Source organism: Lithobates pipiens, unplaced genomic scaffold (genome assembly GCF_037356315.1).
Source record: "Lithobates pipiens isolate NorthernLeopardFrog02 unplaced genomic scaffold, aLitPip1_a1.2 Scaffold_25, whole genome shotgun sequence".
Lineage (NCBI taxonomy): Eukaryota > Metazoa > Chordata > Amphibia > Anura > Ranidae > Lithobates > Lithobates pipiens.
In genome coordinates, this window is record NW_027507787.1 from 194,141,638 (window position 1) to 194,160,348 (window position 18,711).

The following is an 18,711-nucleotide window of genomic DNA, read 5'->3' on the forward strand; positions in this document are numbered from 1 at the left end:
TTGCATGAAAATGTACTAATAACATTAATACCATCAGTGTGAGTTGTGCGTACACAAGAATAATATGACATGCCATCTCTGTCTGAGGAACAGTAATGCAAATCTACGGTCTGTTCATTTGCAATTGTGCATCCTCTTGCTTATTTAAAATATAAATGGCTCAGCAAGCTGTCAGCTAGAATGTACTGTAGTAGTTAAAAGGATCCTACTGTGAGAAAAGGGCCTGACCATCATTAGGGATAAGCTTAGGCATGTTTGGATATATGAACCAACATGCCAGGAAGCTCTCAAAGCCGACAGCCAATCATAGGCAGCAAAGGCATCCCCACCCCGCATACAAGGGATGTGGAGCAGGGAATGCCTCCACTGCCTGAGATTGGCAGCAAGGTTTGAGAGCATCTTGGTGGGATAGCTCATGTGGGTTTGCCCTCTTGGACACCAGAGCTCATCCCTAATCATTATCATCATGATCATGGGGGGGGGGGGGGGGGGGGGGGGGAGGGCAGTCAAAATCAGTGCAGCAGTAGCATAACCAATATCTTTTAAGTCAAAGTTATAGCACACTTTAAAACGCAGTTACTGACAGGTACTAAATACTGCTGGACTCAAGATAGAGCTAGTATTCAATTCTGGAAGGCAAAGCACTAGTCAAATGATAGAGGAGCAGAGTCTCATCTCAGGAAGTGAGGGTAGACGGAGAGCAGCGATATTCACCTATACAGTGCCATGCACAGCTTTTTTTGCAAAATGCTTATAGCCCTAATGTACACAGAGGGAAGCAGAAAAAAAAAAAATATATTATATATATATATATACACATACATACATACACACACACACACACACAACACACATATATATACATACATACATACACATGCTGCCACTGGTACGGCACTTTTGCAAGTAATCATTAATGCATTTTTTTTTTCTAGCAATGAAATGCAGGTGGAGGGTGTAGGTCTGCTTTAAATACCATACTTACAAAAGGGAAGTGGGCTACGAAAACTCAAGTTAAAGTGAAAGCATTTTACAGATTATGACATTTGGACACAATCATTGTCGTTTCTTGCACAGCAAACTTACATACCTGTACAAAAAATGTTCGTGAGCTTGTTACAATTTCGAACAAATTGTCCCTCATCATGATGTCACTATAGAGAGAAGAAAACCATAAATACAGCTTTTACATGGATGTACATTTCGGTTGAGCATATTTTAAGGCAAGTGGCTGAACCTGGATTTAAGGAAAGGTCACATATACAGCAGCCTGGGAAGGGAAGGTTTTAGAAGGACGGCAGACTGAACCTGTCAGTTTTCTACAAACCTGGAAATGACAGCATCCAGGGAAGTTTGCATTTGATGGCACAATCTTCCTTCATGTTTACTTTTACACAAAATGAAGGCTAGAGAGTCTGAGCTGGTGCCATGCAGAACATGCAGAACAAGGCGAAGATCAGAAAATCATCTGCACACTGGATCTAAAAGTGAGAAGCTGAACCCATCAATTACCACTTTACAGATTATCAGGACTAGCAGCCCAGTTCCAGGATATCACCAGCCTAGAATGTAACCAATTACCCCCTATGGACTACAGTAACATTTGAATTTCTCACATGGGCCAGTTTATTCAATAACATTATCGTATTTGCTCTTAGACAAACAAGGCTTTTTTTTTTTAGGCGATTTAGTGGTGTTTGTGATGCAAAGAGGATTTTATTTTCAATGCAATACTAAAATTACACTATATTATATACACACACACACAAAATATATCTATATATATATATATATATATATATATATATATATATATATATATATATATATATATATATACACACATACACACACACACACACACACACTATATTACCAGAAGTATTGGGGCACCTGCTTTTACACACGTTAACTTTAATGGCGTCCCAGTCTTAGTCTGTCCTTAGGGTTCGATATTAAGTTGGCTCACCCTTAACAGCTTCAACTCTTCTGGGAAGGCTGTCCACAAGGTTTAGGAGTGTGTCTATGGGAATGTTTTACCATTCTTCCAGAAGTGCATTTGTAAGATCTGGAACTGATGTTGGACAAGAAGGCCTGGCTCACAGTCTCTGCTCCAATTCATACTAAAGATGTTCTATTGGGTTGAGGTCAGGACTCTCTGCAGGCCAGTCAAGTTACTCTACCCCAAGTTCACTTATCCTGGTCTTTATGGACCTTGCTTTGTGCACTAGTCCAAATAATTTGGTGGAGGGGGGATTAAGGTGTGGGGTCGTTTTCCAGGGGTTGGGCTTGGCCCCTTCGTTCCAGTGAAGGGAACTCTTAAGAGACTGTGAGCCAGGTCTTATAATCCACATCAGTGCCTTACCTTACAAATGCGCTTCTGGATGAATGGTCAAACAATCCTATATATAGACACACTCCTAAACCTTGTGGACGGCCTTCCCAGAAGATTTGAAGCTGTTATAGCTGCAAAGGGTGGGCCAACTCAATATTGAACCCTACGGGCTAAGACTGGGATATCATTAAGGTTCATGTGCCTGTAAAGGCAGGCATAGCAATACTTTTGGTAAAAAGTGTATATATACACACAGTGCCTTGAAAAAGTATTCATACCCCCTGAAATTTTGCATATTTTGTCATGTTGCAACCAAAAATGTAAATGTATTTTATTGGGATTTTATGTGATAGACCAACACAAAGTGACACATAATTGTGAAGTGGAAGGAAACTGATAAATGGTTTTGCAAAATATTTTACAAATAAATATGTGAATAGTGTGGCGTGCATTTGTATTCAGCCCCCCCCCCCCCGAGTCAATACTTTGTAGAACCGCCTTTCCCTGCAACTACAGCTGCAAATCTTTTTAGGGATGTCTCTACCAGCTTTGCACATCTAGAGTGACATTTTTGCCCATTCTTCTTTGCAAAATAGCTCAAGCTCTGTCAGATTGTATTGAGAGCATCTATGAACAGCAATTTTCAAGTCTTGCCACAGGTTCGCAATAGGATTTAGGTCTGGACTTTGACTGGTCCATTCGAACACATGAATATGCTTTGATCTAAACCATTTTATTGTATATCTCGCGGTATGTTTAGGGTCGTTGTCCTGCTGGAAGGTGAACTTCCACCTGAGTCAAATCTTTTGCAGACTAATAGGTTTTTGTCTAAGATTGCCCTGAATTTAGCTCCATCCAAGTACCTGTCACAGTCCATCCGAGTACCCGAGTAACTGTCCCAGTCATTCTGAGTACCTGTCAACAGGCTAAGTTACCAGAGTACCTGTCTGCAGCCCATCAGAGTACCCGAGTACCTGTCTGCAGCCCATGCCTCATAGAATATACGTTGGGGTGTTTTCTTTCCAAAATGGGGTCATTTTGTGGGCAATTCCACAGTCCTGGTGCTCAAGGACCTTCAAAAGTGTGATAGGTAGGAATGAAATGAGATGTGTAATTTAAGCTCCTAGAACACCTGAAGATACTACTTCAATGTTGGGCCTCTGTATGTGGTCAGGCCGTGGTATTGCCATACTCGGGAAGAGTAGCAGAATGTATTTTGGGATTCCATTTTTGTTATATAGCTGCTATGTGTTAGAAATATCTTATAAATTGACAACATTGTGTAAAAAAAAAAAAGAAAATGCATTGTAATTTTTTTTTCATTATGCCTCATTATAAATGAATAAAAGGTTACATCATCTTCACAGAAAAACTGCCAAGGGCAAGGGAGCCCATAGATAAAAAAAAAAAAAAAAAAAAAAAAACATGCAGCTTTGACCAAAGTTGAATAATGTCCTTGTTATTAGGTAGGCCATTTCCATACCTCGGACCCCTGTTTGAAAATACCCAGCGTTTGCATAATCCAGTCCTGCCTTGTTGCTAGGACATTGCCAAGGGTCACTCTGAGTTGTTACTGTTTACCTCCATCGTCACAGCTTTCTCTGATTCAAACCCCCACCCATATGCACTTTCTCTCCACTGACAATATAGCGAAGAGCTCAACATTTGAGAGTGTGCTCCTGTGATGAACAGTAATGGCTAGGAATGACCTTTAGCAATGTACTAGGAACAAGGCAGGACGGGGGACATTATTCAGTAAGACTTCATGAGGTAAGCAAATGACCTACACCTATAGCAAGGGCATTATTTTTGGTCAAAGCTGCAGTTTGTTTTATGTATTTATTACAGGCACTTGCATAGCGCCATCAATTACCGCAGTGCTTTACATATATATATTTACAATACCCTAATTCACAGTCATACATACTAGGGCTAATTTAGACAGGATCTGATTAACCTAGCAGCAAGTCTTTGGGGTGTGGGAGAAAACTGGAGTACCCAGAGGCAACCTAAGCAGGCACAGGGAGAACATGCAAACTCCAGGCAGGCAGTGTCATGGTTGGGTTTAGAACCAAACAAACCCAGTGCTGCTAGGCAGAAGTGCTAATCACTTAGCCAATGTGCTGTTTTTATCTACTGGCATAGGCAGTTTTTGGGTAAAGGTGAACTGTGCCTTTAAGGTAAACTACGGGCTGATAAAAAGTCACATAGAAACACATTAAAAAAATAAAAATAAAATAAAATTGCCAGGTTGCTTTAACTGACATTATATGAAGAAACTTTGATCTGCAGTTCTCGATCTCTCCAACTCCATTTGAGCAGTGTTTATAACCACTACATTAGAATGTACGTTTTTTTTTTTTTTTTTTTACAGCAGCTGCTGGCTGTATTCACACAGCAATCGCCCTCAAATGCAAAGGGAAAGCAGAAATGGGGCTGCAGTACAGCAGTACAGGGAGTACTACACACATCCTATATAGTTTGATGGCACATTTTCTGTGTATGTGTTGTTTGCCTAGTGTCCACCAGTGTACTAGGCAAACACAGGTTGCTTGAGACTGGACACATTTCACTTCTGATCCGATCATCTCCGGCTTCCTGATCGTGCGGAAAGAGGCACCGGAAGGTGCGGGGGGGGGGGATTGACATCCCCACCCGCAGCCAGTAAAGTAATTCAGCGGCTGAACTGGTTCATTATCTAACCTGCTTGCTCAGTGCATCCATGCGAGAGCTAACAAACTCATTGCCTGCTTAGCCCCCGTTCACATTGGCACGATTTGACATGTCAAATCGAATGCCAAATTTCCAGCAACAGGCCCAACTGGTGCGACCCTGACTTTGCACTGATTTCCAAAAGTAGTGGCTACACTACTTTTGGCAACTTCCGGGGCGATTTCAATAAACATCTGTGCATGAACCCACACAGAGGTCATTCACATCGCCCCCAAACTCCCACTGAAATTCAGCTGAAATCACACAATTTCAAACCTGCATTCAGTGTGAACGTACCCTTAAGCCCCCGTTCACACTGAGGTCACCGAGGTGAACTTGTACAATTTCAAACTGGCATTTCAGCTAACCTTGGGGGCGATTCAAAAGACATTTGTGCAGGTTCATGCACAGAGGTCTATTCAAATCGCCCCCTTAAGTCGCCGAAAATAGTGCAGGAACTACTTTTGGAAGTTGGTGCGGAGCCACAAAGTCAGCGGTGCATTGAATCAGAAGGTTCCGTCATCTGCAATAGGTGCCGATTTGACATGTCAAAATGGCCCGATGTGAACGTGGGCTTATACACAGACACTAGTTGCAATTTAAAAAGCCACAGATGTGTCAAATCAACCTTTAATTGCCATTTTAACCTGTGTGTCACCTTGTGTGTCTATACCAAGGCCAAAGATTCCAGGGTATGTAATCTTTTGATCACGGCCGTTTGGGTGATTACTATGTGATAATAAATGACTTTATATAATGACTATCCTTAAATAAAAGACCGTTTTTTCACAGTCATTTTCAAAATAAATTCCAAAATTTCATGATTTCTGTCAGGTTACTCAAACTTTTAAGCACAACTGTACAAGAGAAATCATGATCTAGAAATCACAGCGAATTCTGGAAGAGTTCTCCACTAAAAACATGGCAATTAGGATTTCTCCAGCATACAAACAAAAGAGCACTTTTTTTCCAACCTACCAAGTATCTTTAAGCCTAGGTTCACATTAGAGCAATTTCTCATGCAATTTGAGAGATCAAATCGCATGAAGTGTCGCAGCCTATTGGGGGCAATAGCACTGTTCCAATCGGTGCGACCACGATCTTGCGGCACTGCACCGATTTTCAAAAGTAGTTCCTGCACTACTTGCCAATTTCAAATGGGACTTCAATAGACACCTGTGCATGAAGCCACGCAGATGTCTATCAAGTAGCAGCTGAAATTGTGCTGACCTTGCTACTTTGAAATCACGCTACTACGATTTCAAAGTAGCATCAATGTGAACCAATGTGAACCAGGGCTGGTTTCTGGAATTTCCTGCTGATGCTCTGGAATAACCAGCCTTCAGAGACTACTGAAGTTGCAGAGACGAAGCAGTGCGGTGGATTGTGTTGCACCATGCTGTTTAAAAAATACTGCATCCTGTACATATTTCAGAATACACCACTGCAGCATGGTAGGGAACAAAGCTTTTTCATGCCCTGAGTTGGGTTTGCGATGGGCAAGACTTCCTAATACAGTCCCAGTACACCTGGTATGAACAGGCCCCAAAAGTGCAGAGCTATAGCCGGTATCATAGCTTACCTATGCAGTAGATCAGTGACCAGGAACAGCAGCTAGCAAAATAAAAAAAAGGTCTGAATATCTACTGCATACTCTGAGTCAATGACCAACTAGACTGTGAACCCAGAGTTACAGAGCTCACAGGTTTCACAATCACCGCTGCTGTGACTGTTGGCATCTTATGCATATTGATGTGATGTCAGTACTATGTTCAGCAATCTTCAATTAAACGAAAGCAAGCTCACCCCTGTTTGCACTCCTGTACTTTCTGCACCTCTCTCAGTTGTATCACTCGCAGTGGCTCCCTGTCCTATGACACATTGGTAAAGTAAAAGCAGATAAGTAAATTCCATAACCAAGCCAGCACTGATAATGAAAGAAGAAAAAAAACACAAAGCCTACCGATTCAGATTTGAAGTATCCTATTGTATTCTCATCTAGGAGAAAGAATCTTCTTTTCCAGTTCTTCATCTTCAGGGTAAAAGCGAGATTAAAAAAAAAAAAAAAAAAAAAAAAAAGAAGGTATGTCATTTCCTACTTTAACCTGCTATGTATTTATACAAGATAAAGGAAAAAGCACAATATATAATTATATATATATATATATATATATATATATATATTTTTTTTTTTTATTATTATTTTTTTTTTTATTAAAACTGCCATCGCTGAGTTTCCTCTGAAAAATTGGATCTTTTTACTTAGCGTAAAATCTATTTCTCTGGGTTCATTGACAGACACAGCGCTCCATTATTCAGAACCATAGGGTTATATCGCCCCTTACAGGATTAGGACACTAGGCAGAAATAAAGACTTGGCTATGCCTATGGGCAGTCCTAGGTGATATACACCCCCCTCTCTGCTATAGACCTTCAGTTTAGTAACAAGCAGTGTATGGAGCATCAAAACTCCTTAGAGGGGTGAGTGCTGTGTCTGTCAATGAACTCAAAGAAATTGATTTTACGGCAAGTTAAAAATCCAATTTTCTCTTTTGTTCATTGACAGACATATCGCTCCATTATTCAGAACATAGGGATGTCCCAAAGCAGTGTCAAACATGAGGGATGGGACAATGAAAAATCCCAAGGCTAGCACAAGAGCCTGAACAATACCCCTTCAAAAGGGAATAGACCCTCTAAACAGCAGCCTGCAACACCTTGCGCACAGAAAAAAAAAACATCCTCAAGAAGCAACAAGCAGCCAAGTAGAAAAAGCTGTAATGGGGAAAGGAGGAATCCAACCCCTGATAGAATAGACCAGAGAGTCATCGTCTGTCTGACCCATCTAGAAAGGTTGCAGAAGAAGCAGACAGCCCCTTTTTTGGCCTGTCCGTGATCACAAACATTGAGTCTGATCTCAGAAAAGGCCCTGTGACTGCCAAATACACCCGAATTGCCCGAACCCATCCAGGGCATGAAAGGTAAATCCCTTAGGGCATTTTTACCTGGGACACAGGGAAGGCAATACATTGTCCTTAGTCAAAAGGAACCAGAGGAGGAAAACACGGACAAGGGCGAAGAACCATTTCATCTTTGTGGATCACCAGGTAAGAAGTATGACATGGTAACGCCTACAGTTTTGACACTCTGCAAGCAGAGGAGATGGCAACCAAAAGAGCCACCTTCTGGGACAGAGCAAGCAGAGGAACCTCCAGAATATTTCCAAATGGAAGGCTCCTGTAGAACCGAACGCATCAAGAGTAGATCCCACGGCGGTGGAAGGTAGATGCTAAACCCCTTGATTAAGATTACGCACCAAGGAGTGAAAGACCAGGGGACGCCAAGAAAACCGCCAAGGCAGACACCTGGCCCTTGATGGTACTCAAGGCCAAGTTCCCCGTGAAGGAAGGTCGAAATCTGAGCCACTGAGAAAGAACGAGGGTAAATGCCAAGCGCCTCACACCAGGATATGCATGCTATCCATGCCCGGTGGTAAATATTCCCAGAGGAAGGCTTCCTAGCCTTCAGTAGTGTTGTTAACTTCCGCACCTGCCTCATAACAGCCAGGCCTTCAAAACCAGCAACTGAAGGAGAATGAAAGATCAGCCCTTGGGACAGTAGAACCTCCCGAGAGGCAGTCACCAAGGGACATCAGCAACCATGCGCACCAGGTCGGTGTACCAAGACTAACAAGACCATTTGGGCCCACTAGAATGATCAGAATCCCTTTGACCTCGAGCCTGTGCAAAAGCCGCAGCAAAATCTTGATAGGAGGAGGAGAGGTTTAGATCCGACTATACCGGACTACCAGATCGTCTGCAGTGTCCACCAGAGGAGTCCATGACCTTGCCAGAAACCGCAGTACCATTCCGTTAAGCCCGGGAAGCCAACAGGTCTACCTCAGGGTGCCCTATCGGAAACATATCCGATGAAACATGTCCTGGTGCATACTAGCCGACTGAAGCAACTGCTTGCCATTTTTTCACTCCTAGAATGCACACGGCGGCGAGGGCTGGAACAAGGCGTTCTGCCCACCGGAGGATGCTGCCTACTGTCAGGGCTGCCAACGTTCTTTGCTCTGCCCTGGTGATTGACAGACCACCGTCTTGGCATCATCCAACTGGATTCGTACCAGAAGCCCCCGAAGTCAACATCCACGATCCATAAATAGCCTGATCACTCAAAGTCCCAGGATATCGATCGGCAGTCTGGATTCCTGCAGTGTCCAACGACCCTGAGCAGAACCCAGTCCCAGGACACTTCCCCATCCGGACAGACTGGCATTGGTGGTGACCACTGTCCCATACAAGGGGAGAAAGGATGTGTCCTGCCGAAATCCCGGAGAGGGCAGCCACCAGACCAGGGACCTCCAGTTTTCTGGCCCAGCTGAATCTGATTGTCTGATTGCCCAGAGTACCTCAGGCACGTTACGTCAGGATCTCACTTGAAAGGAGCTTGTATGGAACTGAACAAATGGAACCGCCTTGAAGGTAGAGACCATCAGTCCTCCCAACACCCACATGCAGGACCGCAGGGAGGACCATCTGTGAGACAAAAGTTGAAATGCAGTATGCAACTTCTGGAGTTTGTCCAGAGGAAGAAACACTCTGACCAGAGATAAAAGTGTCAGGCCCAGATGACCCAATTTTCTGGAAGGAACCGTAGCAGACTTCATGTAGTATAGACGCCAACTGAAACCGAGGTCTGTATAGCGAGCTACATCTTCCTTTAGGGTTAGCCGAGGCCTCTGCTCGCAGAAGATGATCAGCCAAGCAGACCAGGACCGCAATACCCCACTGACGTAACCACGCCAGAACTGGGGCCAATACCCTTGTGAGTATGCGAGGGGTGGAGGCGAGACCAAAAACACCGCAAGCTGAAAATGCTCTATTCCCACAGTAAAATGGAGGAAGTGTTGGACACATTAGAGTGCGTAATCAGCATCCATGATGTCAACAGAGGCCCAAAAGTCCCCATGATGAAGTGATGTCCCCGCCGTGCGGATGGACTCTATTCTGACCTTTTGTACCCACTGGAACCGGGACAAGAACACCCTGAATCAACAGAGCTTGCACAACCCCAAGGAGAACTACTAACAGTCCGGTGACAGACACCAATTGGGAGGAAAAAAACCCTTTGAGGTTCAAGGCCAGAACCCTAGGACATAGGTGAGGGCATGCCTTCATGCTGAAGGGGCCTTGTCCATGGGTCTAGGGAGCCTCGCTCTCTGCTCGCCAGACAAGGTCCCTTGCATGCCGAGAAGGACCGCATCCGCTACAAGGCTCTTTTCCCGGTTTCAGACTGTGGAAGACATGTACACTTCCCTCCTGTGAGACTAGTAACAATGTCATCCAGGGTAGCCCCAAACAGACATTGCTTTGAAATGGTAATGCAGTCAGAGCTTTTTTAGAAGCCCAGTCCGCAGACCAACACTTAAGCCCCAATACATGTCTAAGCACCACTGCAGAAACAAAAGCAGAGCAACCAAGGGATTGACTGGGTTCAAGAGGCATCGCATACAAACTGCAGCCCCCCAGACCAACTGGTCCGCCAACTCAGCGAAAGCAGAGGGAAATTGACGCAAACTGAAATCTCCGCCGCGTTAGGAAATCGAACGAGGCCCTACACAGGGGGCGCTGACCAAGGCTTCTCAAAGAGGCACCGGCCGAGACCCTGCACTGGGGCGCCTACTGATACCCCACACAGGGGGCACCATTGGACCCCTAACAGGAGCACTGGCTGAGACCCCACACATTGGGCGCCTACAGAGCACTCGCAGCGCTGTCCCCCTGGAAGAAGGCGTCCATTGTGGCCGTGCAGACTAGCCGGCCGCAAAAGCTGCAGCCTAAATTTTCGGCTGCCAATCGTGAGTGCACAGGTACATGGGGGAACTGGACCAGGCTAGAGCTGAGAGGGTGAATGCCCGCAATGGAAAGCGGCGGCCTCGCCGCCCACTCTAGGGCCGCCTTATACTTCTCCCGGTCAGTAGGCTGCAAAAGCCATGGCCTAAATTGTCGGCCTCCCGCCGCGAGTGCTCGGTAGGCGGCAAAGCTGCAGCCTAAATTAGTGGAGGGCCGACACAGGGTGCAGCTCTGCGGATGCCTGGTCACCCACCCAACCATCCAGCAGGTGCCAAGGTGTACCCCCCCATAGTGACAACCCTGGAGGGGAGGGGGGTGGACAGATTGCCTGAAGCACCTAAACCAGAGTCCTGGGCCTCACCCGGGGAGGGGGGGGGGATGTGTAGGAGAACCCCAGAGAGTACCCGCCCCCCACACCACTCCAGGGAAGGAAAGGGGTCCCCTTACTCATCGCTCCAGCGAGTGCGCTGGTAACACTCCCAGACAGATCCTCCTCGCCACCGAAGTGGGGGAGACTGTCGACCATGAGGAACGCAGAGTCAGTCCCCTTCTAGTGGGGCTATGTCGCGGCCGACTAGGGAGATCAGGGGCCAGTCCGGCAGTTGATTGTAGATCTCACAGGAAAAAAAAAATCAGAGAAAAAAAAAAAAAAAAAAGTCGTTTAAAAAGCAAAAAGAAAAAAAATTGCCAGGCCTATAGCAGAGAGGGGGGTACATCACCTAGGACTGCCCATATGCATAGCCAAGTCTTTTTCCTGCCTAGTGTCCTACTCCTGTAGGGGGCGATATAACCCTATGGTTCTTAATAATGGAGCGCTGTGTCCGTCAATGAACGAAGGAGAAATGTTAGTGGCCTGGTTGTATCCAGGTTCATTGACCAACTCAGAAGAGGCATGCAACTAGCATTGCCATAGTCGAGTCAAAATGCCAAATCTGCATACTTCGTCCAAGTCATTGACTTCGAACAGGGGTTTCAAACTCGCAGCCCTCTAGCTGTTGTGAAACTACAAGTTCCATGAGGCATTGCAAGGCTGACAGTTACAAGCATGACCCCCACAGGCAGAGGCATGATGGGACTTGTAGGATTGAAACAGCAGCAAGGATCATTAAGTATATGTACTCAGTAAACTGAGTAAGGAGGAGTTGGCGAAGGCACAATTTATAAGGCAAAATTTAAAGAAATCTGTGCTCCCAGACAGATCGAAATCAATGGGCAACGCCGCCATACCGCTGGCAGCAGAACTTTGCGGGCCATTTTAACCCTTTTCACGCTGACGTCCCCAACGCCCCCGTATGAAAGCAGCCTTTCAGTTTAAAAAAAAAAAAAAAAAAAAGGAGTCAGCAATGGTAGTCTACATATTTTTTTAGCACACATTTGATGAACTCCCCAAAATCTACCCAAACACTAAAACATGCGTTGAACCACTTGCCTACTGGGTACTTTCACCCCCTTCCTGTCAGGGCCAATTTTCAGATTTCAGCGCTGTCACACTTTCAATGACAATTGCACGGTCATGCAGCACTCTACTCATATGAAATTTTTATCATTTTTTTTTTCAAATAGAGATTTCTTTTGGTGGTATTTAACGACTAACGGACCGGAAGATTTTCCCTCTTAATGACCAGGCCATTTTTTTGAGATACGGCACTATGTCATTTTAACTGACAATTGCGCAGTCATGCGACACTGTAACCAAACAAAATTGACTGTCTTTTTTTTCTCCACAAATAGAGCTATCTTTTGGTGGCCTTTGATCACCTCTGCACTTTTTATTTTTTGCACTATAAACAAAAGAGCGAACATTTTGAAAAAAAAAAAAAAAAAAAAAAAACACAATATTTTTTACTTTTTGCTATAATAAATATCACAAAAATATATATAGAAAAAACAAATATGTCTTCCTCAGTTTAGGCCAATAAGTATTTTTTTTTTTTTTTTTTTACCAAAAATACGTAGAAGAAAAAAAGAAGAAAAAAAAAATATAAAAAAAAAAAAAAAAAAAAAAAAAAAAAAAAAATCGCAAATAAGCATATATTGATTGGTTTGTGAAAAAGTTAGTATCTACAAAATTGGGGTTTTATGGCATTTTTATTATAGATTTATTTTTTCTAGTAATGGCGGTGATTTTTAGCGGGACTGCAACATTGCAGTGGCCAGATCAGACACTTTTTTGGGTCCAGCAGTGACATTTATACAGCGATCAGTGCTACAAAAATGCACCAATTACTGTATAAATGTCACTGGCAGGGAAGGGGTTCACACTAGGGGGTGATCAAGGGGTTAAATGTGTTCCCTGGGAGGTGTTTCGAACTGTATGAGGGCTGGGCTGACTGGAGGAGGAGAGAGAGATCGCTGTTCCTAATCACTAGGAACAGATGATCACTCAGCTCCCCTGTCAGAACGGGGATCCACTGTTTACACTGGCAGATCCTTGTTCTGCTTCTGTGTGTCGTGATCGTGGGTGGCCGGCAGACATCACACTTGCCTGCCACGCGCACAGGCTCTGGCGGCGTGGGCACGTGCCTGCTGTATCTATTACACGAAGCGTCATACGAGTACAGTTGCGGAAGCTTGTCTTTAAGTGGTTAATCACCACTGTGTTTTTAATTTTTTGCTAAACAAAAAAGTCCAAACATTTTGAAGAAAAAAATAAATTTCTCTTCATTTCTGTTATAAAATTTGCAGACAGCTAATTTTTCTCCTTCACAGATGTGCACTGATGAGGCTGCACTGAATATTGGGGCTGCAATGATGATCAATGCCCTGATTATCAGTGCAGATGTCCCCTTTCACACTCGCTGGTTACCGGCTCTCTCCTCACATGGATAGTGCAAAGAAAGGAATGACAATAACTGGCAAGCATGTTCATATCGTGATCAGCTGTGATTGATCATGTGGTAAAGAGCTGCTGTGATTGGCTCTTTACCCCGATTTGTGATCAGCTGTGTCTGAAGACACAGCAATAAAAGTGCGCTAGGTGCTCGCCACAGCGGGACGTCCTCCCAGAACTGGATGACAGCGATGTAGCTGTCATTTGGCTATAGCGCGGTCGGCAAGTGGTTGAGGAGGATAACTGAACATTCTGTTATGATGAGAGCACACCTGAAGATGCAGTCTTATCCATGATATTAAATGATGCATATTGTACCGTATCACTAAAGACCACTTGTCATGTATGGTAAAACACCAGTCCAAAGAGGTGAAGCATCTAATCTAAACAAAAAATTTCATCTTTCACTACGGTAGTAAAATATTAGCTAGTAATGAAAACAAAACAAGTTTCGTCCTGTAAGCCACATTATAAAAGTGAAATTTTATAGTTAATGTCATATTAGCATCTTACCACAGCCCCCTGTTTAACACAGTATCCGGCTTTAATCACGCCGCCCTCAGATAACCGATAAGGGGGAGATGGGAGCTGGCTTTGGCTGCGTTTTAGGTTGCCTTTGTCGCCAGTGTTGGCACATTCACTGAGTTCTTGCTGTAAATGGAAACAAAGACAGATATATACATTTCATACATTTAACTGAAATTAAGCTTTAATACTTCTTTACACTTACTGTATGTGTTTGACATTATGCAGCAAAATCTATTTAATAAATATAGTACATAATACAGTTTATTTTGTAGCGGTTCAAACAGTCCTCGACAACCAGGTGCTTTTTTACCTGCGACTCACACTAGGTACCTCTAAATTTAGTGGCCAAAATGTCAAAAGGAAAGGTACACCAGTAAAGAGGCCTACAGGCTGCTGAGCATGAAAGATGGGAGCGCAGGAGAAGCATCATTGTCAGAATCGGAATCAAATTCAGGGTCACTATACTGTAGAGAGCAGCAGCACCCTGACAGATAGCGCTGATGACGGAGTAGAGGTCCCTGCTAAGGTCAGGCGTACCCGACCCCGTTCTTCTATTGCTAAGGTGCAGCATTGTTCTCGTATGCAACAGAGTGCCAGTACTAGTTCCGCTCAACCTTCTGGTGAACTGGCAAGCACCAACAACCTGGTACATCATGGTCATAGACAAACCAGCACTGCAGCAACACTTGGTGACGTGGCGAGTCCCATAAGTGCTGTTCAAGCTGCTGTGGTGGCTAGCACAAGTAGTAGCCTGCAGCCACCAGGACTTGCAAGCACAGCGGAAAGGGCACTATGGGCTGCGCTTGCAAGTCCTGATTGGGAGCCCCCCACTTCTGCATTGTCCATACTTGCCCCATTCACTAGCCAACCTGGAAATTCAGGTGGAAAAAGCAGATTTTACTTCCCTTGCCTTTTATGAGCTGTCATTCACGGAAGATCTGTACAGATCTATTGTGGACCAAATCAATTTATATGCTGGTCAATTTATCGCCACAAATCCAAATTTGACTGGAAACCTATAACGGTTAACACATTTAAAACCTTTCTGGGCCTATCCCTCCTCATGGGCCTTACTAAAAAGAGTTGCGGTGATATTGGTCCACTGACCCAATTTACCATATGCCAGTGTTCTCTGCTGCTATGGCCAGGAATAGATATGAGCAAATCTTGCGGTTCATGCACTTCAATGGTAATGAACTCTGCCGTCCTCAGGGTGACCCTGAATGCGATCGGCTCCATAAAATTCAGCCCCTCGTAAACCACTTCAACCAACAATTTGCATCCTTGTTTATCCCCAATCAAGATGTCTGAGTTGATGAGTTCCAGATTAAATTCTCTGGTAGCCATCTCTCCAGCAAGTGTGCCAGATATGGGGTCAAAATGTATAGGCTCTGTCATAGGGCAACATGCTAAACATATAGTTTCCCGGTTTACGAGGGAAAAGATAGCAGCATGGAGCCCCGTGACTGCCCAGACTACATAGGGAGCAGCTGCAAGATTGTTTGGGACTTGTGATCACCCTTCTTCTCGAAAGGGGAACCATTAATATGTGGACAGATTTTAATAGAATCGTGCAACTTTTTAGACACCTCTCTCAATTAGGAATTAGCGCATGTGGCACCGTGCGGGGGGGGGGCCTGCTTGAGGTCCAATGAACTCCTTGCAGTGGGTTGGAAGGACAAAACTGAACATTTTCGTTCTATCTTCCTTTTTACAGTTTACGACAGCGACACAGGAGGAGTAGTGTATGAGAAGGGGCTGTCAGTGATTTTTTTTCTTAACTGTATGCTGGCAGCGCTGTGTACTGTGCAGGCAGGGGGGGGGGGGGGGACTGTGTACTGTGCAGAGGGGGGGAGGGCTGTGTAATGTGCAGGGGGCAGGAGGCAGCATAACGTGCAGGGGGTCTGTTAAATGTAAAGGGGCTGTAGAAAGTTTTTTTCCTGAAACTTTACTCTTAAAATTAGGGTGCGTGGTATACGCTAATACGGTAATTATAAAATATAACTCTGCAGGTATGTTTTTTCAAACAGGTGACCATGCATGCAGCTGTGCTTGAAGCAGTTGTCCTACGAGATACTCATTACACTTCTGATTCTTTTGTGCCAGACCTGCGCCTGTTAATTTCCTTCTGTTTCCAAGTAACTGTTAATAGTGTAGTAAAAAAGTGTACTCCCTGACACCTTTGCTTTCTTTGCAAAAAAAAAAAAAAAAAAAAAAAAGCTCCAAACATTAAAGGGTTTAATTTTAACCGTTAGTAGTTTACCACTTACATTTGTATCATTTCAGGTTATTTACTGATCTAAGCTCAATTTCACTCCAATTTCAGTTGCCCCCCAGTCCCCCCTTCCCAGATGCTATTTCCATGTATTTGTTTTATCTTTCCACATTTGTCCCATTTATTTAACTACTTGCCATCTAACATACATACACATATATATATATATATACACATATATACATACATACATACATATATACACACACAATATATATATATATAATATATATATATATATATATATATATATATATATATATATATATATATATATATATATATATATATATATATATATATATATATATATATATACACATACACTAGATTTGTGTTCTATCAGCTAATTTACAGGGTAGTGGAGACATCAGGATTCTATGAAGTGTACCTGTAACAATAAGTTGATAAATTGTAAAGGCTTTTAAAGCGCCACTTATTGAAAATGTTAGGTACCATAGTTTGTCTCCATTTCAAGGGCATGCACAATTTTAAATCTTGACATGTTCAATATCTATTTACAATGCATCATCTTTGATATTTTACCAAATTAGCTATTATATTGTGTTCATGTGCACTAGATTTCAAGTGTATTCTTTCCTGAAAACCTGCATTTGATAAACGGCTGTACAAATATCGTGTGACAAAGAAAATTGCAGCAGCCACAAGTTTATTCTCCAGGGCCTCTACTTTTATAAAATATATAACATTTGGGGGTTTGCAAGTATTTTTCTAGCAAAAAAAAAAAAATGCTGATTTTAACATACAAGTGAAAATTTTCAATTGTCCCACACAGCAAGTGGTTAATGAACTAGAATTTGGTTTTTAAAATCTCAAAGGAAAAAAAACAAAAAAACATTTTGACGTGTAGTGTAGATAATAAAAACCTTACCACAAAAACAAAAGACATCTAAAACTTTATTTAACTGGTTTAAATAGCTTGTGCCTACCTGTGTGGGGGTGATAATGGGAACACCACCCACTATTTCAGTCTTGTACGAGATCTGTTTTTTACTACCAGTATATTCAAGCTGGTTCTGTGTGCTGTCTGCAGGGCATAGTTGGTCACAAGGTTTTGGTACCTACAAGTAAATAACCAAAAGAAAAAAAAAAAAAAAAAAAAAAAAAAGGGGGAAAACAAGGTTATATATTAATGTAATATAGCTACACATCCATAAACACGTAGAGGAAATGTATCCTGGTAAAAACAAAAAAATAAATTTTTAAAAGAAACAATACTTCTGAAACCAGATATTTAAATGCCAGGCAACCTTTTTTTTATTTTTTATTTCTGGACAGAGTGGGAAAGTGCACGTTTCACATGGTGACCACTTACATTAGGACAGGAAATTTGAAGACTCTTTCGCAATGGGAAAAACAAAAACAGCAGTAAAAGCCTTACAGTGTTTATAATCTCAGTTTGACTTTATATTTCTTGGAGACTATCGGTTGCAACATAGTGAGTTGCATTAAATTGACATGCCCAGTAAAATACAGATTAATAGTAAAATAATGTTCGCAATATTTTTATTGGATTAATATGATATATGGAAATACAGTGTGTTACGTTTATGAAATAAGAAACAAAATTCGCCCATGGGACTTTAAATGAGTTGGTCATATAGGTCATCTCAAATAGGTCTAAAAATTTTTTTTATTCAAATTCCAAAAAACATGGTTAAAATTAACATAAAGGCGTCATCAGGCATGATTTAACCATTGTCATGTTAATTACAGTAGTAAAATAAATCATATACATATACAACTTAATACTCGACGCGTTTCGCGAGCTCGGCTCGCTTCCTCAGGAGTTGGTGTATATGCAGGATATCTAAAAGATAGTGGGTAACAGTATAAAATAAAACATTCAATGGTAATTGTGGTTAAAAAAGAAGCATGTGGCCTCCAAGAGGCACTTACATTATGGACAATTGCTCCAAAGGCACCGATCCATATAGGCAGCAGCGGAAAGCACTCCAACTGGGAGCCGAAGAGGCGTAACCAGAACCTGAAGTGATGCAACATTCTTTTGCTTCCGCTGTGTGGTGAGACACCTAGCTAACAGGTGGGAAGCCTCACTTTCGTCATTCACTAAGTGTGCTGCTAGTAATACGGAGTCATGTCAGAGCTTACAGTGTTTCAAAGAGGGCAAATGGTTGCTTCCCACTTA

At 42.9% G+C, this 18,711-nt stretch overlaps 1 protein-coding gene across 4 annotated transcripts in view; it reads right to left on the reverse strand.

Moving 5' to 3' along the window:
• The window catches only part of PLEKHA1 (pleckstrin homology domain containing A1), a 101,161-nt gene that overhangs the window by 11,832 nt on the left and 70,618 nt on the right, over positions 1-18,711 (reverse strand). For all 4 annotated transcript variants that reach the window (XM_077455355.1, XM_077455356.1, XM_077455357.1 and 1 more), the window contains exons 6-10: positions 17,492-17,623; positions 14,252-14,389; positions 7,011-7,079; positions 6,854-6,918; positions 1,091-1,154 (exon numbers count right to left, since the gene is read on the reverse strand). In XM_077455355.1, the coding sequence (XP_077311481.1) occupies positions 1,091-1,154; positions 6,854-6,918; positions 7,011-7,079; positions 14,252-14,389; positions 17,492-17,623 (468 nt within the window). The remainder of the gene's footprint in view (positions 1-1,090; positions 1,155-6,853; positions 6,919-7,010; positions 7,080-14,251; positions 14,390-17,491; positions 17,624-18,711) is intronic.